The 22,846-nt window shown below is 48.9% G+C and overlaps 1 protein-coding gene across 3 annotated transcripts in view; it reads right to left on the reverse strand.

Annotated features, from left to right (window-relative positions):
* LOC135910746 (pleckstrin homology domain-containing family G member 5-like) overlaps positions 1-22,846 on the reverse strand; it is a 747,540-nt gene that overhangs the window by 569,009 nt on the left and 155,685 nt on the right. The window contains exon 1 of one of the 3 annotated variants that reach the window (XM_065442818.2): positions 6,352-7,915. The exons of the other annotated variants lie outside the window; for them this stretch is intronic. Within the exon in view, the coding sequence (XP_065298890.1) occupies positions 6,352-6,579 (228 nt within the window). The 5' untranslated portion in view covers positions 6,580-7,915. Of the gene's footprint in view, positions 1-6,351; positions 7,916-22,846 lie in introns of those variants that run through there. 3 annotated transcript variants of the gene reach the window in all.

A 22,846-nucleotide genomic window follows, 5' to 3' on the forward strand; every position in this document is an offset into this window, starting at 1 on the left:
AAGAAGTAACTGTATATAATGCGTCAAACAAGGCAAATAATGATGTTGCACAATCATAGATTCACAGAATCCTAGATTCCGCCCCCATTCCATCCACTCCCCCCGATGTATTGCGCGCGACGGAAGGCGGCGCGCTTGCTCCCCGCTTTTCTCCTTTGCGCACACAAGACTGAGCCACCATCGTCGGCTCACCCATTCCGCCTCCCCTCCTACGCTTTCACTCGCACATACAGCATGCAGCGCGTCGTCACGATGTTATCACCCTTGGACTTTATACGAAACATGAGGGCGATGGCAGGAATGCGCCTGGAGTGTCCATATAATTGCTTTCGCAATAATATAATAAGCGTATCCGGCAACTGAAGCGTCCCGTCGCCCATACTTTCCGCAAAAGAAGTATCAAAATCGAACTTTCACCGTGCGACAATTCGCTGCGCCACAACAATGTATTTTTTTTCTGTGAGGCGGAGGCACCAAATGAAAAAAAAAAGAACACATAGGAAAGTATGTTGGCCAGAATCTAATGCCTACTTCGGGCACCTAATGGGGCTACGGAAGGAATACCGAAGAAAACATGAGACGCTTGGTCCACTGAGAACCATACGCATACTGCTCAGTATCCTACAGCGGCGAAACAAGACTTTCCGGAAAGGTTCCGCTCAAGGAATGCGGTGCAATCCTTCGAGTCCCCACAGTGATGGCGGCGAGCGACCATTTTTTTCTTTCTTGTCTGCTAGCCAGAAAGCGTCCAACACTTTGTCCGGTGAAAATCCACTCGGCCAGAGCAAACCGAACGCGCACCGAAGTGCACCGCACGGTGGTCGTGGCCATACGAAAAAAACATATGCGCTCTGGCTTGCTCTGGCAGCCCGCGGGTAGGGTAGCGAGAACAAAAAAAAAAAAGAATTGAAGAGGCTCAATGTGTCCTCGCGAATAAAAGTCAAAGTAGAAAAAATAAATAAGAACGTAGTTACTTTGGCTGGCTTTAGTGTCTTGACATGGATGTTCTGGCGTAGGTTTAAAAAAAATGTTGATATTTTTTTATGTGACATGACGGCACAAATGAACCACCCCAACGCTTCGTCTCATTGGACCTCGCTGCCTGCTTTGTCAACTCGTCTGCTAGTGTGTTGATTTGGCTTGTCTCGTTGTATGTTCCGATGTAAGACTTTAGAAAAGTCAATAGCCCTTTGGCGTCAAATGTTTATAGCAACATTAAACCCACAAAGTTCCGCAATTGAAAATCTAAAGCACAACTTTCGAAATGTCAATGCACCTTTCACATCAAGAGCTTATGAGATTTATACCCATAAAGTTTCGCAGTTGATATGCATGCGCTCCATAAATTCCATGCCCTCAGTGAGATGCCGCGGCGAGCCCGCTCACCATCAAAGCGCCCTTGAAACTTTCTGCTCGGATGGGACTGCTTGGCGTTATGTGACTCCCGGTGTATGGGCGTTGCCACGGAATACAGCCCGAGTTTGCAATCTTCGCGGTTAAATGACTTTTCGAGCGTCAAAAAGACTTTCTAGACAAAATCCAGAGTGATTTCCGGCGCCGGGGGTCGCTTTGGTCGGCGGTGCATGGACAGCACGAAAAAATTTCGGGGGGGGGGGGGGCTGAAGCCCCATAAGCCCCCCCCCCCTGGCTACGCCCCTGATATATATATATATATATATATATATATATATATATATATATATATATATATATATATATATATATATATATATATATATATGTCCCGTGCTATGAGCGCGGGATACGAGGGAAGAAGAAGAAGTGCGGGACTGCGGCGAAAGAGACTGTGGACGTTTTAGCGAGGCTCTCGCTTAGCTGTTTGTCGGGCACAAGTTCGCCCAACGTAAAGTTATTAAAGTAGCGTCACTCAACTGTGCGTTACAGTTCTTGCTCATTGAACCAGACGAAAGGCGCGTCTTCCTTTGTTAGCCGCGTTAGTGGTTCGGCGATCGTTGAAAATTTTTTGACGAAGCGTCTGTAGTAGGCGCAAAGTCCTAAGAATCGTCTAACAGCCTTTTTGTGGGCTGGTTTTGGAAATTTCTCGACTGCCGCAGTCTTCTCAGGGTCCGGGCGAACGCCTTCTGAACTGACGACATGGCCGAGGAAAAGAAGCTCGCGAAAGCCGAAATGACATTTCTGCGGTTTTATCGTCAGACCTGCTGATCTAATAGCTTCCATCACAGCCCGCAGTCGTTCTACATGCTGCTCGAAGGTGGTAGAAAAAACCACATCATCGTCAATCAGTTTCCATTTCAGAGCGGTGAGCACAGTGTCCATCATCCGCTGAAATGTGGCAAATGATTGATTTAAATTTCAGCCAGTCAGTGCATTGGATGGCTCCGGAGAACTTGGAGCTAGTCAGCCCCTCAATCGTAAGACAAGTTGGGATGTGGTCACTTCCCTTCATGTCCAAAGCCGAGAAGCAACTGGAACCCTTCGATTAAATGAATGCGAAACATAGCTAACGTCGAGGCAGCTACTATGCGCTGTTCCTCGCAAATAGGTGGGGCTTCCATAATTTAACAAACAAAGTTCTCGTTCAGAGGCAATGGACACCTTTCTTCTGCCCCTCGAGTGAACTTTGGAGCTTCCCCAGAGATAGTGTTGGACATTGAAATCTCCAGTGATCACTCACGACGGTGGTGTCGTTGTCAAAATTTCCCGCAAGCGCTCGCAGTTTAGACGACTTGATGGTGATAATTCACAGTCAAACACACGTGCTGGTTTTCATTGTCAAGTGACACGGAATGACGAACATGCGTCAAGTCAAGGCGTATAAAAACAATAATCTTGCTGCATCACCTGTGGGGGGAGGACATAATGCGCTCATACCCGGACAGTCTGATGGGAGATGACATGTTTGGCTCACAAATGACAATAATGGGAAACTAATTAATGAATACAAACAGTCGAAAGTTGAACATACTCGACTTAAGCCCTATTACGTTCCATTGAAAGATAGGTGCATTGTGGACCTCCTCTCGAAACGATGGCATCTGGCGGGCCATTGCTTTACCCTAGAGCCGCAAGCACTGGACCCAGGGTCCAGCGCGCTCTGGGCCGACGGGGTTTTCATGTTGCTGAGTAGAACACGCGTGGCATTCATCAGTGACCGCAACATTATTATAACCTGGCGATCATCAGGTATCGCTGCATCAGCGGTTTGTGAGGGTGTCGATGGCGGCTGTATCAGAGGTGTCTTCATGGTAAGTTGTGAGCTTGGAAGTGCGGGCCACTCTGCTGGATGATCGAGTCTTGCCACTTTCTTCGTTTTCGCGGTATCTTTCATGGTGGCGCTCCGCGTTGATGTAGCAGCCGTTTTGGCGGAAGACCGCGTGTTGCTTGTTGCGTCGTTTCGTTGCGCTCTTCGGAGGCTATATACCGTCAACGCCTAAGTGTAGCGGCAGCCTCGTTGTGTGTTGAATTATCCCTAACCATGCGCTTTAGAACCTAGAATTCCTTCCGGACCCTCCAGAAGCCCTTCGACGAGGCTTTGTGGGAATCACGGCAATTAGGGCACTTCAGGACAGTCATGCGGCCGGCGTCTTCTGAATGCGACTTGGCGCAGCGCGGGCACGCGGCATTGTTCACAAAGACTGTTTTTACATGCCCAATCTTAAAGAACTTCTGAGATTGCAGGGGCATCGGTATCTAAGGTTGAATTGCGTGGCGGACATGGCCAACTTTCACGTGAGGCAGCCTCCCTCAAACACAAGCTTCACGCAGCGTGTGTTTCCGAGTCTGGTGAGATGCGTGATGAAAGTTCCATCTGTTGTTGGCATTATTAATATTGACAAGTCGTCGGCCGGAATAGAAACGTCGACGTCATAAATGACGCCATCAGGGCCTCTATAGCCTGTAGGGATCATTGTTCGCACTTTTACGTGGTCGATTTCCATAACATTCCGAGGACTTTGTAGTGCGCTACGATGTAAAACGTCTACAGCCAGGATATTCTTCCGTGAGTTTATTCTCACGTCCTTAATCTCATTCGGTGCGATGCCCTCGAGTAACAAAGAAAGAACCTGCCTGTGCAGAAGCCGCAAGTTAGTCATATGATTCACGAGGCAGAAGAGGACAGTGTGTGGCCAGTGCTGCATATCTTTCACGGTTGAAGCACTTGCTGGCGATGACGCCCGCAGCAGTTTTCTTTTTGCCTTTCTGCTCATGACAACCTTGAAGTCATCGTCCGAGGAGTCGCAGCTGTCCCGAGACCAAGTCGATGGCTTCGCCGTTTTTGTCGCTCGACTCGCTGCCACGTTTCCTGGACGTAGGTCGACCGGACGGCTTCGCGCCACGAAGGACCTCGGAAGTTTCTTCGTCCATTGCAGCAACGAGGGAGCGGCAGCGCCCAGAATTTGATAAGAAACAAAGCGAGAATGCAGAGACAACAGTGCCAGCGTTCAACTAAAGAATCACTACGTCGTCATCCTTCAGAGAGAGAGAAAAAGCAAAAAGTGGAAAGACAGGTAGGTGAAACAGACGAGCGTCCGCTTTGCTACCCTACATTGCGGGTAAGAGAAAGGAGGAATAGAAACAACATCCGAGAGCAATGTACCAGCTAGTGGCAGTCACCTAATGGCGTCCGCTCACACTTATACGGCTCTTTCCCAGCGGCGTACGCGAACTCGCAAATTGCTTAAACAGCCTCCATGTGATAGAAAAGGAACTCACTGCACAGTGCTAACACTGTTTTGACATTGGCTATCAAGGAAATTCAAGGACAGTAAGCGAGAAAGAAACAATACCTTGTTTTAACTGGACGCATTTTTTCTGCAAAAGAGCAATAGATCATCGATGGCTTGTGTTCAGCGATATGCCATGCAACGGCAGCCGCCGAGACCGATTTAATGCGTCGTGCTTGCTCCGTTGTGCATTTTTCGTCCACATCGTTTTATTTGTAATTCCTCTTTCCCTTTGTCCTAATTATAACTACATATTTTTCGCTGCTCATCAGGAATAGAGGTCACAGTTTTCGCGATTGAATATAGGAGCGCACAAAAAAAATCAGGATTCGTATTGACAAAATACCTTGTACTTTAGAATAGTTCGTAAGAGAAATTTCTAGCCTATGGAAACTGCATGCGGACGTGCAGGCAAGGCGTACGTTGTATGCGCTTGCAGTTCTAACGAACTGTTAACTCCCGGATCCAAGGAAGAATCACTTCATTTATATTTACATATAATTTATGCCAAACAAAATAAAATATGGAAGAAGGTTGGCCTCTTCACGAGATTTCAACTTTATCACGGGCGATCATAATAGACACGCTAAACATACGCCGATTCGTATACGCTCTTCGTTCAGTACTTCTTTTTTCAGCAGCAGACAAAGGGCGAGCTGCATAAGAATGAGAAGCGTGGTAAGCTTGCATACGGGATTACTCATTCCGACAGCGGCTGCGTCTCATTACGTAGATGTTACGTTACCGCACACAAGAGACATGCAGTGTCCCATAGCATGATCAAAAAGCGAACAAACAAACGTACAACTTAAAAAAATCTCCGTTCGGGGACGTGATGTGGGCAAGTGAAGCTCTATGATGGGGTAAACCTGACAGCTGTTTCCGGTGAGCGCAACTGATATCCTCGATCGCTCACTGCATGACGCAATGCCCCTGCAGAGCCGCAAGAGCGGTCGGTATACGCGTTATTTCAGTGCGTTCAAGAAGGACGCTGTAAAATAATTTACACCCTTAAAGGTGAAAACGGACGTAAATGAATCTAAAAACCCCATCCTTGTGCCCTGTTTGGGTGTAAGGGTGCGAGTTGTAGGCCGTTTATGCCATTTACTCACACCCTTACGCAGGTCTAGCACCTCAACGCGAAATGGAAGCAATGTCTCCAAAAGTGGTTTGTAGAAAATAATGTCCTTGTGATAGATCACATATCATCCCTATCCTGAGATGACAGGGTAAGCAGTACCCATTTGACATTTTAGTGATTTCATTATTTTCCGACCTTCTTACTTATATTTGTAACCTTTTGGGGTTATTTCTTGTCTTGTTTTTTAAGATTCTAGGACAGCTGGCTCTTCGGCGGTCTACTTCTGCATGTTTAGAGCAGTCGACAGACGCCACAACTGAGTCGCCGCGGCCAGCTTGTGGCGCGACGGACAGGGTCTTATCATATAAAACGCGCTCCCTAATTTTTTTTTTCTCACGTATAGGAAGGTTTAGACCTGCGAGCGAAGGTCCATTGGCGAGGGACGCTCGTAGCATGAACGAGCGAAACGACGGCGCACCTTCATCAACGACGGAACTCTCCCTCTCTCTCTTATACTTCCTCGACGTCGACTTCGGACCCGTTTCGTCGGCTGACGTGACTCACCGTGGCGACGACAGCTCCGGGCACGGTGTCCACCACTCCGCACGATTCCCGGATCATGTCGGCGACCCACGCGGTCACCAGGCCGGCCTGCCTCGAGGGAACCCGGCTACATTCCACCAGAGCGGCCAGCTTGTCCAACTGACGCTTCCGCCACGAAGACGAAGACGACGACGCCATTCCCGCTCGTTTTCCCGAAACCGACGATCGTTGTTGCGCTTTGTTCTCCATTTTTTTTTCTCTTCCTTCTCTATTCACTATTTCGAACACGGCAGGCGGCAAACACGACAAGTGTCGCCAACCACGTCACAAACACAGATCCTTGGGACAGAACGCGTAGCTGTACACGGACACAAAGCAGCCCCTCTGGCAGCAGCGGCAGCAGTAGCAACAGACGACCTGTGCCATTTTCGTCATGCTGAGCGCACTGTAACCGTAGCACATGTTCGAACACCTTACGTGCTGGCGAATCTTCACAGATCCTGGTGACAGATAGATGCTTCACGTATCCGGAGCTGTCTGACAAGGTCTTGATGGATGGCTGCCGAGGGAGGGCAAGTGGCGGAGCTGCAGGCGTAGCAGAATGCGGCACACGGCAGCATTGTTGAAGAGAGACCACGACCTTTAACCGGAGCTTGCGCGCTGATAGGCTAGCTGCCCGCAATATGCACCACAATCAGCCTTTGTTCCATTTCGCGTATGCAAATTTTTACGAGCACTGCGCCTACAACACTCCAAGGGCACTTCACAGCGGCGCCTGAAAATTTTGAACCTCACGGTCTTGTCCCTCGTAAGAAAACACTGCTCCCGCGAAAACTGCACAAAAAAATAGATTATCCGTGACCGACGCTGCCTTTCGAGTTGTTGCAGCCCGCAGGGGATGTGCTGGATAAATAAATCACACGAGAAAGCGCGGCACAGCAACCGCTACACGGCGACGCGTGCAGCTCGTAAATCTATCTAAACAGGCGCATGCACACCGTCGCATAACTTCGGCGAAGGGAAAGTGACACGGCAACGGCGGGCGGCTTCGTCGACGTATGCCACGCAACGCCAGTCCGCGTGCGCATATCACGCCGACGTTGGCTAAGCGGTACGTGCCCGATGAGAGAAGGCTTCGAGGCCGGAAACGGCGTAGGGCGTCTCGACGTCGTCTCGCGACGCACACGCCAGCGTCTCAGCGTCCCATCGCGGACTCCTCCCGCGTTGAGGTTCTTTGTCGAAGGAGTACGTACCCGCGCTCAAGAGGAGCGGGGGGCGCACTATACCACACCGGCAGCAACGGCTGGTCGAGCGGCACCGTCGCGTCAACGGAACGAGCGGCCGCATCTTCTTCGTCCGCGGTGCAAACCGGCGGTCGCCATCGCAGCACTGCGTGGGTTCCCGGGAAACAATGCCGGCGCTGCGGCCATCTGTTGGGGTCGCGTGGTCGGTGTGTAGCCTCGCACGCAGCTTTCCTCGCTATCCCAGCGAGGAACGACAGGTAAAAAAAGAAAACTGTGCAGCAGAAGAGCGGGGCACGTCGGCCGGCAGACTGCGCGCCTGTACGCGCACGTATAGCTGTTGCTGCCATACAGGTAGCCGCAAGTGTTGCGACCGGCTGCTTCTTCCGTAGCGACGTCACGGGCTCGTGCCCCCCGGTGACATGTGCGCGACGCGCGCGCGCAGAACGCGGTTCGCGGTAAAAGGCCGCCCGCCAGTTGCTGCGTGTGTTCCTCCAGTAGAGCGGCGAGTGCAAAGCGGGCGAGGCTCGACCCCCGAAAACAGCGTGGCCCGCCTGCATGCACCGACGCGACTGCGAGCACCTTTGAGCTAGCCCGAGGTTGATCCCGTCAGTACGCGTTTCGGCGCCGGAGCGATGCGCACTGCGCTATAATACACTTCGCTACGTTGAAAAGGTTGCGCACTTCGTCTCGCCGTGACTTGGCGATGCAGTGCAAGCTACAGGATGCGACTTTTGCGCTCAAAAAGAGCGACAGAGGAAAGGGGAAAGGAAGGGAGGTTAACAAGAGGGGGAAATCCGGTGTGCTACCCTACACTGGGGAGAGATTTCGCGCTCAATATTGCTCTTCAAATGGCACTTGTGAATGAGCTGAGTGAGACGGAAGTTGTGAAACGAAAGGCAGAGAGGTTAGCCGGAATTACTGTTACGTTTTCTACTCTGCACTTCTGGAAAGTCAAGGCGTAAAAGAAATCAGGTGAAAATGAAAAAGAAAAGAAAAACGAAAGGTAACTGAAGATACTTAGTTTATCCCACACAAGCACAATAAAGACCCCTGGACACTGCTAGGACCGAGGCTAGAGCGAAAAACAGAGAGAGGAAACAGTCAAGGGCACAAATGTTACGCAGAGACAGTTTCGGTTGGCTACCCTGCACGAGGGGTAAAGGTGATGAAGGACTGAAAAAAATAAATAAATAACTTTTTAAAGAAATTCAACGCGTCATAGTAGACCCTCGGCGTCTACTATAAATGTGACATCTCTCTCCTATTTTACTCAATGGGCGTCCAAGAATTCTGCTTTAGATAAGGAGACGGTTATCAAGTAGTTTGACGGTCGTAGTGCAGAGCGCTGTTCATTGCCCATCCAGACGAGAAAATTTACGGAGAAAGTGCGCAATCGTCTCTTCGCACCGACCAACTTAGCGTTTGGGACTGACGTCGTGAATGATATCACTTGAAGCCACAGACGACGTGCAAGTTGGACGACACTGTGACGGCGCAGGTACGCGTGCATTCGAGCCAAAGAAAGCTCCTCATTGGCCGATTCAAGCTGTGGCTTGCGCCATGGTGCCGAATTACATTGAAACCAAGCATCAGGCTTACAGTCGGTCTACCTTCCCCATCAACTATGCGAAAGACAGGTCGAAGCGAGCCAAATAACACATGCTGCGTGTATACTCTAAAAAAAAAAAAGAACAGTGTAGGATCATTTATACGATCGCGTCTCGTTCTGTGATGTCTCTCAGCTCACTCGCTTAGTCTTTTTTCCCCCTCAGAAGCAATGCATCACCAACAATACAGTGTGTCAACACAAAGGAGCAGGAAAAAAGGAAATAAGTATAAAATTATGAGACAAGAAAGCATTCAAAGCGCTACATAAGTCGTGGAACCCCTTGCTTACATCAATTCATACGGCTGTCTCCCAGTCAGATAAATTCAGCTGCGTCATAGCTACTCACCTGTGCACTTTGTCTTATTGCCCCTCATTAATCACACGCCACCCTGCTAAGATGTGTAAGCAAATATATATTGAAAAGAGACACGCGCGCAAAACAAAATGTAATGAAAGGATACGCCACACTTAAAGGGAAAATGAGACATCACTCAATCGCAGCAATTTCTACAAATGATCAGGACGAGTTTTTCTTTAACTGCGATGCTATTCTTTCGAGGAACCCGTATCGGTTTGCTTTGTAGAAATAGCTACGATTGGGTGAATGTCTCATTTTCCCTTTAATAAGTACTTCCCTCCACCTTGCGGGTTTCCGCAGAACTATTACGTCGAATACGCGACACGTTGGGCTTTTCGACTGGATCGAAGAATACCGCCAGCCCCGGGTGAGTGCGACGATGAACCTGTGAACTGAAACTTTTGGTGAGCTTGCTTTGACTTCGTACCATGTTCAGCTTCAGTACACTCCGCCATTTTTCTGGCGAAGCACGTGCACAAACTTCAGTGCAATCTCATCAGTGCCTCAGCGTGGCTACCTCTTCGTGTTGCTGAGCACGACGTCAAGGGTGCGACTCTCAACCGCGGTGGTTGCATTTCAGTTGGGTATGGGAACGGCAAAAAGCGCTCGCGTGCCGCACTTCGGGTGCCCGCTGAAGAACCTGAGGCGGTCAAAATTAAACCACAGCCCTGTATACACTGCGATGTCTATCAAAAATTTAATGTAATTGTTAACAGTTTGGTAAGGTCGCAATGACTACCTGCCTAACGGGAGCAGTAAACAAGCTTTCAAATAAAACTCACGTGGTCGCAACCAGCAGTGACCTCAGCGCTGGAAGGTATACAAAGCAAACGCTATCGGAATTAAGGTGTTATTCGCGGCGCTTGGCGCGAAGGCAGTCGGAAAAGTTGCGAGTTACGGTTCTACCGTGTGTCCCAGCTAACGTTCGCCAAGCTGCTGAACGAAACAAAATATTTTTTAAAGATGCTGCAAGAGAGAGAGAGAGAGAAGGGGAGGAAAGACAGGGAGGTTAGCCAGTGTAAGTAGCGGCTGGCTACCCTGTGCTGGGAAAGGGGCCAAGGGAATAAAAGGATAAAGACGAAAAAATTTTGTGAAAAATTCACACAACAACGCGATGCCACGCGCTACAACATTCAAAGACGGTCGCACGACTCGCAAGTCCTTAAAAACTTCAGGAGAGCCTTTAAGTCCTTGAGTGTCGAAACCGGTGCAAGTTAATATTACAAAACCTAATGTACTCCGTCGTCAGAGGTGTGACGACCGAACACCGTAGACCTTGAGATAGCATCTTGTGCCGTGTTGATTAATTTTATTTTCGCCATGGGACAGTTTGGCTAACGCTAGCTAGGACACCCTATATGTATACACAGTTTAGTGGACACTACACTAGAGAGCTTTAGAGAGACCGTGTTACGTTATTAATATATATATATATATATATATAGTATATAGTATAGTAACGGAACATAATTAGGATGACCTCTCTGCCTTTCCTAAAGTAAATTCCTTCTTTCTGGCCAATACCAAACGTCACAGGTCTCGATAGTCGCTGACGTGATAACTGACAAACGCTAGCGTGTCTTTCCGAGAAAAGAAAACGTCTTGGAACTAAAATAAAGAAACGAAAGATCTACAGTGTGCTGCACCTCCCCAATCTCTGAACCGAGTTTCATGGCGTGCAAAGGTCTGAACAGAATGAAAGAGGGAAATCACTTCATCCTCAAGGCCCATGGGCACCTTTAAACACTAACCGAGAGAGGTGGAGTCGACGTCAGCTGTTTTCGTGTTTTATGCCCGGGCGCTATCATTTATGGGCCGGGCTTTTCAAGCACTGCATTGCAGTCACCTTTGAAAGGAGCGCGGGCGTATTTTTTTTATAAGAGCTTCCTCCCTAAGGGCACCGCTCTCTCTCTCTCTCTCTCTGTCTCTCTCTCGAGAATCGGCGTGCCCTGTAACAATGGTCTTGCCGAAAACCATGCTGCGTACGCTGTGCTCAAAAGGCGGTTCCCCTCACCCTGTCCCACTGTACGCAGTAAAAAGTTTAGAGCCGTGTTCCAAACAATGTTTGCGCTGAATATGCAGCATGCTTCGATAGATTTCGCACAGTTGACCGCAGCGCTGCAGGACACGCCAGCCTAACCATGTGGTGGAATAAAACAAAATAGGAAGGACGCGACGAACAATCACCGTGACACGCTCCTGTCGCTTATCACGAGGCCTGAGAAAATGTCGAAGCATGTAGGCGGCGCTTGACTTGAACATCTTTGCGGTCGAGGTGAGAAGCTCGCACTTTGCTGAACTTGAGCTTGGAAAAGCTCGCCGCGCAAGACTAAGGTCAGCGATGAAGCATATGGGTCGTTCTCGCTCGGAATGTTGCCTCATTTAATTCGCATCTGTAGTTAATAGTCTGAAGTGGCCAGCGTCAACGAAGCGGGGTGACGAACGAAAGGGTCGTAGCGGCCTTTGGCCGGTACAAAGTGCCGATGCACCTCTGCGTGTAAATTTCTTTTTTTTTTCGAAAGTTTTCCCAATGGCACAAACCATTAAATATACGAATGTTGATCGGCCTGTTTCGGCGATGCACGTCAACAGGTCGTCGAAACCGGCCTACACTACTGTAGGCTGCGGTTACTTGAAACACTAACAGATCTCATGCACGGACACGACATCCGAAGATGCCACGAGCGAATCATACACTAGCTGCTCGCAAGATATCATTTACGTAGCTATGGGACGATAAAAAAATGATGGCGCGCCCGTAATCGAGAGTAGATGTAAGCATGAAATGGCTACCGGCAAAGCACATTTCTCGGAGATGATAGTAGCCACAATCTTAAAACGGGTGTAGTGCCTGTTCGCAACGGCACACCCCACCAAACCACACCGCACCATGCCATACTGTGGACTCATGTGGACGCAATAGTTTCTTGTCGCAGACAGCACTTGATTGCAAGTCTTGTCTCGGTCAAGTAGCCATCCGCTGTGCACCGGATGCTACCGGCGCTGCGGTGCGCCGGACGCGCCGCGGACCTCACGGACAGCTGGCGTTGAAAGGAGCACAGGCAACTTTGTCTCAGCGCCTGCAGATGACGACTTTACCCCACTTTTAATAATTACATTAAATTTTTGACAGACAGACAGGTGAAAAGCGCTCGTCTGCTCGTCCCCCTATTTGACCTTTGATTAGTGTTGAACAGTTATGCAAGACTAACTATACCCGGCAATCTGTGCATTCTTTCGCAATTTTAGCTGTACGCGTGGGCCAGAAAGCAATTTACATATTTATAGCAAAACTGTATAGCTCTACATCCCAATGGGTTTGTCGTGACCATAGGCAAAAAAAGCGGTCGGCGTGCGCTGCGTGCGTCACTGTGTTCCTTATAGCACCACCAGATGGCGCTCGCCTCCACGCAACCGCGACAGCGGCGGCGCCGACCATGCGGGGCAGCGAAAAAAAGGACCACAAAGCTTGCCTTTGCGCATAGCGCTCGCCGCAAGCGATTCTCGGTAAAGATTACGGTTGTACAAGCTGCACTTAGGCGCTCGTCACTGGGTTTCCTGCAGCACCACCAGATGGCGTCGCCTCCGCGCATCCGCGACAGTGGCGGCGTCGGTTGTGCGGGGGAAAGAAAAAAAAGAACCGGAAAGCTCGCCTTCGCGCATAGGGTTCGCCGCAAGCGTTTCTCGGTTAAGATTACAGTCACATAAGCTGCACTTGCCAAGAAGTGGCAACTGTGGCATACGAAGCAGGGAGTGAGGTAAATAAACTTTCATATGTACATGAAGAACCCGCCTACCAGCTGATTTGTGTTGTGACAGTGTTTATGCCAACGCCACGTACGTATAGTGAGGACTCCTGAATAGCAACGTGCATACGAGGTCTGATCCACTCTTTGTAGGTGCACGGAGCAGCGGCGCAAGCCAAGTTGCAGGCAGTTGAACCGTCTATGGCTAATAATTAGGTAAACTGTATGTGAATGACGCCTCGTGGTTACTTTCAAGCTACGTCGCAATGGGTAATTGTTCTAGGTGTGTTAAGATCGGCCAGCGGGGGTAGTGACTTTCTAGCCTCTCCTACCCCGCTGCGACGAATCGCTTCGTGAAGCAAACAATGCATACCGTTCGGACAGCCGCGCGGCGCCAGTAAGGCGAGACACGTTTGGTGGACCGAGTATTGTGTTTTTGATTCACTGTCGCCTTCACAGACCAATGGGAGAAAGAAAGAAAGTTCTGATAAAGCAATTTACTCGTGGACTCCGATAACCACCACGATCGTTTCACAGACGCCCCAGCTGGGACGCCCCTGGGTCATCCCAGAAACCAAGACGCGCCAGCTTGAGTCAAACACGACAACCTCTGCCTACGAGGCTCCCCTGCTTTCTGTGTGTTGAGTGAACACAAGTGCTGGAGTGAGCATGCGAACCCTCGCCATCAGCGTGGGTCCTTCGACGACTTGAGACGCTCCGATAGGACGAAGGTGGCTCGGCAGATTTCCCTGGCCTAGGGATATAATGAATACAGAGGGGGTTTAAGCTGACTTTTCCGGCTCCTCGGTGTGCTTCACTTCAGTCATGCTCGACTGATGAGATGTAGCATTCGCCACACCGATATACCGCCGAATGAACTGGGTAACAAGTTTCTGCGACCAGCGGCCACAGCGCATCATCTGCACTCGCGAACGAAACATAGCATACGCCACACATACAGGAAACGCAACAGCGCACAAATAATACATAATTTTACATAACCTCGCGTCTACAAGTTGCAGTTGTAACACGTAAAATAGTTGATTCCCTAGAAAGCGTCGCAGACCAATGGCAACTGCTCTGCGAATTGCGCAGAGTGGCACTCTATTGCGTATAGTTTCCGCAGTGTTGTCGGTCTGCTACGTATAAAACGGAGTATTCACGTATAAAACGAGGTGCACGTTAAGAGCCCTAGGTGGTCAGAGATAATCCGGTATCCTGAGCTCCTCATAACAATCACATCACGGTTTTTGGCACGTAAAACCCCCGAATTTAGTAAATAGTTTATATAGGATCGAGCAGTGGGCAGCTGATTTCCCGAAGGCAGGCCGAAGAGCACGTTGCAAAGTTTGCTGCATTCGCTTTGAACTCTCTCGGTCGAGCGGCGACATCGCGGAACAAAAAAAAAAAAGTGTCCGGTTTCTCGCGTGTTCGTGGGACTCGACGACCCAAGGACGTCCGGGTTTCCCGCGGGGTGACTGCGCGCAACGCGTCGCACCCCCAGCGCAAGTTCGCGCATGCGCGCGCGCGTAGGGAAGCACGAGAAGAACAAAAGACAAACGAATGAATGAAAACCAAAGGAAAACAGAGCCAGTGCAAGGCAGCCCGCGTAAAAGCCCGGCAGCATTGTGGGGCTGTCACGACGTGGCACGACGAACAACGGCGAAAACAAGCTGATCGAGGAAAAAAAAAAAAATACACGTGCACGTGACAGGCAGGGAAAATGCCTCGAGCGCTCAGAAGGGCTCTGGTATTTTCTTTTTTTTTTCGGCAAATCATTGCCTGTGGGCTCGTCATTTCGAGAACGTCGAAAACAGCTAGAGATATTTTCCGACGTCGCCAGACCATATTTATCCGTTAACCCCGGGAAGACCAAACGCAGTAGCATTCACGTACATTTCCTTCCGCGTCTGTAGGAATAGAGGTTTTCTTTTTTTTTTCACATCGAAAAGTGATCGTTGCTGATGATGAGTGTATCGGCAATGCAACCGACTAACGGGGGCATAATCAGTGACAGTGACTCGCATAAAAAGCCAGCGCCTTCGGCGGCTTCTAAATGGAAACGCGCTCGACGTTTTTCGCATGCATATAATCACACAGATAAGAAAATGACATGCCTTTTATCAAACGTAATCCACAGTGCTATTTGCGCACCCATGCGTGCATAAACAGAAGTACATTATTTAAGCTGAAAAGAAGAAAAAGAACTGCTGGATTACTGTCGTTCAGACGAAATAAAGAAAATAGGCACCACAGAGCGTGTCAGCTAAATATATTTTCTGATACAAGCAGGCAGGATCGTCTGTGCTCAGGTCATGTATACCCACAGTAACGTATGCACAGACTATGCTGTCTACACTGCCTTTGGCGCACAAGGTATACACGAAGGAACTTGTTGCAATGTTTCTGTTTACCTGCGGTTCGACAAGCAGCCTTGGCAATGTGGCGTGGAGCGTGCTGATATTGAAATTCATCATCAGCGGCCTGGTTACGCCCACTTCAGGGTAAAGGCCTCTCCCATACTTCTCCAACAACCCTGGTCATGTACTAATTGTGACCATGTCGTCCCTGCAAACTTCTTAATCTCATCCGCCCACCTAACTTTCTGCCGCCCCCTGCTACGCTTCCCTTCCCTTGGAATCCAGTCCGTAGCCCTTAATGACCATCGGTTATCTTCCCTCCTCATTACATGTCCTGCCCATGCTCATTTATTTTTCTTGAATTCAACTAAGATGTCATTAACTCGCGTTTGTTCCCTCACCCAATCTGCTTTTTTCTTATCCCGTAACGTTACACCCATCATTCTTCTTTCCATAGCTCGTTGCATCGTCCTCAATTTAAGTAGGACCCTTTTCGTAAGCCTCCAGTTTCTGCCCCGTAGGCGAGTACTGGTAAGTCGCAGCTATTATACAATTTTCTCTTGAGGGATAATGGCAACCTGCTGTTCATGATCTGAGAATGCCTGCAAAACGCACCCCAGCCCATCCTTATTCTTCTGATTATTTCCGTCTCATGATCCGGATCCGCCGTCACTACCTGCCCTAAGTAGATGTATTCCCTTACCACTTCCAGTGCCTCGCTACCTATTGTAAATTGCTGTTCTCTTCCGAGACTGTTAAACATTACTTTAGTTTTCTGCAGATTAATTTTTAGACCCACTCTTCTACTTTGCCTCTCCAGGTCAGTGAGCATGCATTGCGATTGGTCCCCTCAGTTACTAAGCAAGGCAATATCATCAGCGAATCGCAAGTTGCTAAGGCATTCTCCATTAACTTTTATCCCCAATTCTTCCCAATCCAAGGTCTCTGAATACCTCCTGTAAACACGCTACTGAAACGATACACGATATTGAAATTGAGTATATTTATTTTGCGTCTTCTCCCGTCGCACCTAAACACTGGCCTTTCTAAGGAAGTCGATATGCTCTAGGATGGCCACGGCTCGCACTAGCAGCAGCCAGTCCTTGTAGTCAAAGCTACCACTGCTGTGTTTCACTCAGGCAATAAATTCTCGACTACCTGATGCACAGACTATATATATATATATATATATATATGGCCCGTTATGACTCCCTTTGATTTCTGTTTCCGCAACCGCAGAGAGGAATGACATAAACACCACATTTCACGGTAATACGGGGTGAACAGACTGGTTGTGTTACAGTGCAATCACCCCCCAAAGCTCCGTCACATGAGTTAGTGTAAAGGGCCATTCGTACGGCCGTGGGTCAACGCGCCGTGCGTTCACCTAGCCGTATACGAAGACATACGCTGTTAGCGGAAATTCCGAGGAAAAAGAAGCAAAACATTTCAAAACCGTTAGGTTCCGAGAGCATTCCAGACATGGTAGGGTCAGCCACCTCGTTATATCTGACAAAATTATAAATACCTGCATATCTCTCCTGTTTCCATCGAATGGACAAATAGCATGTATAGCGTGGCTTACTGTTAAAGGAAACGCGTTGCTAGTATATAGCCAATATATCTCAAACATTTTTGCTTCGTCAAGGAAGAACGCATTTGAGTGACATCTGTATGTATTAAAAAAAAAATAGCATGTGTGCCTTCACGCCACGTTGCAGCTGTAATCGGCGCACCAGAAAGCTGGGCTGGCCTCGAATGTAAAAGTTAGGAAGAGCGCCGTCCACTGCAGTTTTTATAAACTCTATCATTCGGGCCTAAATGTAACACTTCATACAATGAAATGATGCCGTTGTTCTTATTGAGACGACAAACGTCACGTCGCCAGTCCTTCCACTACAATGTCCAGTAGGCATCCTTTTCCTCATAGTTTCGGAATCTCTTTGCCCCGTAGTTGTCGGAGAGGGAAGCCTCGAATAAGTTGCTCGAGCCTGGTTCTGGCCGTGCTCGTCATTCGCAGGTTATTGTCTGTTTCGTCGTCATGTTATCCGCTCTGGTATGTCCCTATTGCGTTATACGTGAAATTTTCTGGTTATTTGTACTGTTAAGTTCCGAGAGGAGACGCAGTAATAACAAAAAGAAAAAAAAGGTATAGGGAGGTCAACCATTCGCGCATCCGCGGTTTGCTACCCTACGCCGGGGTAAGGAGTTGCGTGCAATAAAGAAAGAAAGAAGCGAAGAAAGAGAGAAAGAAGACTGATGCACGATCAATGTGGAAATGCTCATATCGCACCTAAATAAAGCAATGCCCGCGTTGCTTTCTAAGCCTGCGACGTACGAATCCACGGTCCATTTTTTTCTTCTCTGGATGTGGTCTTTATTCTATCCAGTTTAGCAGAGTTCGAAGGACGCCGCGCACTTTACGTATGTAACGATAAAAAAGAAAGAAAGAAAGAAAGAAAGAAAGAAAGAAAGAAAGAAAGAAAGAAAGAAAGAAAGAAAGAAAGAAAGAAAGAAAGAAAGAAAGAAAGAAAGAAAGAAAGAAAGAAAGAAAGAAAGAAAGAAAGAAAGAGAACACATCGTAGATTTTCGCTTCACAGTTTCATGAGTCCCACGTGGTTTTGTGCCTGCCATCATTCCTATGAGGAAAAACTTAGATTTCCGTAAAAGCCCCCCCCCCCCCGCTCCTCCCTAGCCAGAAGCGACACGGAAAAAGTTGCAGTAAAGTTCTAAGAAATTTCTACAGCGCTAGCCGGAAAGTGAAAAAGTCGAGAGCCAGGCCGCAGACACTGCTTGCAGCTATACCGCGCGCATGTCTCGTAATCGTATGGTGAGAAAGGATCAGACCCGCTCACGTGCGTGATTCTGCGGCGAAAAGTACCGTGTTGCGAGGCTATTATTTCGCTCTCGAATCGTTATAACTATAGAGGCACATAACCTTCCATCTAACAGGAAGGGGTGCAATTGGATGGGATGGTAAGAGTGTGTAGTGCTTCTACAATGCACCTGCCGGGCCAATCCGGCTTCTCGACGGCACTCAAACACGCTGCTGACACGCAACCACTTCGTGGCATGCCATTGTGGAGTGGTGGCGGAGAGGAGGAGGGGGCGCGGACACCCTAATCCTTTTTCGAGGAAACCGTCGTGTTTCGCCTCGCGTAACCGCCGCTTTCAAGAATCGCAAACTCGTGGTTAGGCAAATGCCAGCGATGGCTTGGCGCATGCATACAGGAGAGAAACCGCAAGGAAAGAAACACGAAAAACAAGGCAAATTCAAAGGGAAAAAGGTCTACACGGGCACGTTCCGCCCGTGCGGAAAAAGATAAGGGCATCCTGGGAAATGGCTGCGCCTCAGACGTTTTGCATCTTTCGCAGCACCGCTATAATACGCCCACCACTGCGCTGATCCCTCCTCCCCCCCTCCCTCCCCTTCCCCACGTTTTCCTTTCGCATGACTGGACGACGACAAAAGCGCTTTGGAGGATCCCGCACGTGCGTACGTACCCACGGCGGAGATCGATTTATGTTTTGTTCTCGTGCGATCGTCGAATACGGACGGCCCTTGGGGATTTCTGCGTCGGGTCGGTGGTGTGGGCCTCGACAGTGGGCGGACCGGAGCTGACAAGTCTCAGGCTTTTTTTTTGTTAGGGTTCATTTTAAAGGCTGTATAGGCTCGTAGAAGCCAAGATGTAGCCGTCTTTCAAAATTGTTTTGGCAGGTACTTGATGAAATCGTTTTTTTTATAACAAGAATTTGTAGGACGGGTTATTGCCTCATTGCTATTTTCTTTGTCAGTTGTTTCGTTTTTAGAAAGCCGTCATAACAATCAATATAGAGTATGACGAATCAGTCTGCTTGTTCCCGTGTTTATTTGTGTTGTGTCCAACGTAAAGCAGACAAGCTTTCAGCTAAATAAGAAGCCATTTACGACGGAATTGAGTACCTGGCCGCCGCGCAATCAGAGGTTGCATTTAAGCGATGAATGCCAGCAACAGAAAGAAAAATAAGTAACTATACATTCAAATGCTTGCAAGAGCAGGCCAGCAGACAGCAAGCCAGCGACTCAGTAAGTTCGCAAATGCACTAACACGCCTCCTCGCTTTTTCGCCTTTGCTCGTCAGAGCGCTGGGATGTGAAAATGCGGGAGACGCCGCGTTCCTGCGAAGGCTAGCTGTGAGGCAAGAAGAACCTTGCACGGTTGCCTCACAAGCGAGATAGAAGGCGCGGCGAACGAACAGCGAAAAAATCGCGCGTTTCGTCGTCTGCTTCCAGGAACGCCGCCCACCGCCATGTCATTCTCTGCTTTCACGTGCCGTACCGCAGAGCAGACGATCGCATTCAGGCGTCGTCGACGTCGTCGTCTGCTCGCGCCTTGCCTCGCAGCTCCCGATAGGCGGGCAGGCCGCACGCCGTGCCGCTGGCTCGTCAATCGCGCAGGCGCTTTCTCGCAGTATTCGTTCCCACAGCACGCCGAGTGCGGCGCCGAAAACTCCCCAAGGCGGTGGGGCTATCGGCTCACGCCATCCATCCGAGATTGCGACTGAGAGGCGCCGCCGGGCGACGTGGACAGACTCGCTACGGCGCCTATTTCCCGAACCCCGCGGAAGAACCCCACGTTCCGAGAAAACTGCGGCGCGCTTCCAACCGAAATCGGCGTATTGACCCGCGCGCGGTGCGCCCTTAGCTCGCTCTAACGCGATCGCGTGAAATCCCTAATCGAAGAGAAACCTGTACGGGCATCAAGAGATTGGGTACACTCCTGATGCGAAGGACGTTAGCTGACGTAATCGCGGACACTTCGCTGATGGCTTCCCAAACTTTGCGGAAATCTATCCCATGCGATACGTGACGGCTGTCAGAGAGTAGAAAAAAAGAACAAGAAAAGCGTGAGAGGGTGCAGTTTTCGGAACTGGGCTGACTTGCTTCCAAATTTACTTGATGTCCCCTGCTGATGGGTAAATGACGCGCAAGACGTGGCAGAGGAGAGAACGCGGCTATCACTGGACTTGCTGCGATGACGCAGCGATAACAGTGAAGAAAGCTGTCCGCTGAGCCGCGCTGCTTCCACTGCTTTCTTTTTCTCATACTTTCATCGGTACGTTTTTTCGCCACTATAGTGTGAGGTAACGACAAGAGAGCCTTCCGACTTGCACGCATCATCATCAGTCCTGGTTAGAATCACGTTTTCAAAACAACCGCTGCAAACGTGTGGTTCTGGCAAGGATGTTCCACATCGTGAGTAGTGCTGTATGATTCCCAGGGCTGCACTTAGTACAAGCACACAGATACCAAAGAAAATGGACGGAGTAGCAATTGCCGCCGAAGCTACATTGGTGGAGCATCGCACGGGTATAATGCGAAGGTTAGCCAACTCTGCCTTTCCGCGATAATCGTCAATATATGATCATTACTTCAAAGAACTTTCGCTGACGAAACTTTTTATTCTCCACTTTAGCGCGAGTGTTGCAATCGCAGAGTTTCATCAGGTGAATGCTCAAAGCTTTTCGCGTTTCTGTCGTCCAACTTCCTTCATTGATTTTGTGTCCCTGCGCGTTGCACCTCCTTTATTCAATATCCTCAATCTTCAGACAAGCACTGGTTAACAGATGTCCTTCGCCAAGCTCGCGGTTAAATGCCATTTGTATCCTACTAGAAACTTCTCCAGAAAGCTTTCCTCGTGCTTGCTATATATTTAGGGAACAAAATGCTGCTCAAGTCCCTAAAGTATACGGATCTACATACGAGAGACGATTGGATACCGAGGGCTTTACGTCGTTTCTGCTTCCTTCCTAAGCTGTAAACACCTCACAAGGGCTGGACACCTTGCATACAGTGCTCGAATGCCTTCACTACATGCACGATGGCTCTTCGGAAAAGAAGATCCCTGGGCCATGGCCATGCGCGTCACTGGCGTCTAAAGAAAAAAAAAACGCGAGCACCACCACAGAGCCTCGAGTCAAGGCATCTGTCCAACCACTTTTAGACTTACTGCGCACCTTCGCGTCTGGGCAAAACCAATGCAGTGCTCCTTCTCTCTCCCCTCCTTTCTCTCTTTCTTTATTTTTCTCCACTATAACTTCTTTCTCCGCCAGAGCAGCGTAACAAATCGGACGTGCGTATGGTTAACCTAACTTCCTTTTCACTCTTTATTCTATCTCTCCCTGTCCCTCATTGTTACTTCTGCAAAAGATGACCATCACTACTCTCTAAGCCCGATAACATTCATAAACGCGCATATTTTTTTCTCAATCACAGACAACCGCTTCCTCTGCTTATATTGAGTAATGACACGAGCCTAGCAGACTTCGATATCGGTGTTATATTTCTTTCAGGCGTGAAGGTAGCAACGATGATAGTGACTGACTTCATGTTATACGCATTGTAGCATGACGCCTATAAAATCGCAGTTAGCTGTGATTTGCTCCTCAGAATTTAACTCACACTTACGACAACTTTAGAACTAGCAGAAAAACAACAAAAGAACACCCTAATTGTCCACACTCGTCCGGATATATTGTCATTAAAAAAGGCACAGATAGTGGGTTACCTTTAAAATGTGGAAATGTAATGTGTGCAGTCTTAAACAAGTTAGGGTGCCTAGAGAGAGAGAGAGAAAATAATGCAGAGAAAGGCAGGGAGGTTAACCAGAGGTAGTTCCGGTTGGCTACCCTGCGCAGGGGGAAGGGTGAAGAGGGATAAAAAGAGAAACAGAGTAGAAGGGGGAGATAGAAAGGGAGACAAGCACGAACAAAGCGCGTACACTACAGAGCGGTAGGGGGCGGCATTCTTAGAGTCTGTTGTGAAGCCCCGTAGACCACAAGAACCTTACTAGCGCGGGTAAGGCCTTCAACGCGGATGTCCTTTCGGAGCATTGGCCTAAAGCTTTTAGTTCTGAAAGTGGACGATTGTCCAACTGGTCCAGTACACTGCACATCACTTGTCTTTCAGCACTGTATCGCGGGCAGACACAGATAATGTGTGCGAGCGTCTCGTCGATGTTACATGTGTCGCACGTGGGGCTGTTGGCCATTCCTATGAGGAAAGCATAGGCCTATATATACAGTGTGGTGTATACTCTTAAAACATTTAACATGCAGTAAGTAAATGCATTATAGCTGCAACTTCACTGCGACTATGTCACCGAAAATGTGACTGACATGGTAGATTACGCGGACATTTATGATGTAAAAATTATTCAT

This window comes from Dermacentor albipictus, chromosome 2 (genome assembly GCF_038994185.2).
Source record: "Dermacentor albipictus isolate Rhodes 1998 colony chromosome 2, USDA_Dalb.pri_finalv2, whole genome shotgun sequence".
NCBI classification, from domain to species: Eukaryota; Metazoa; Arthropoda; class Arachnida; order Ixodida; family Ixodidae; genus Dermacentor; species Dermacentor albipictus.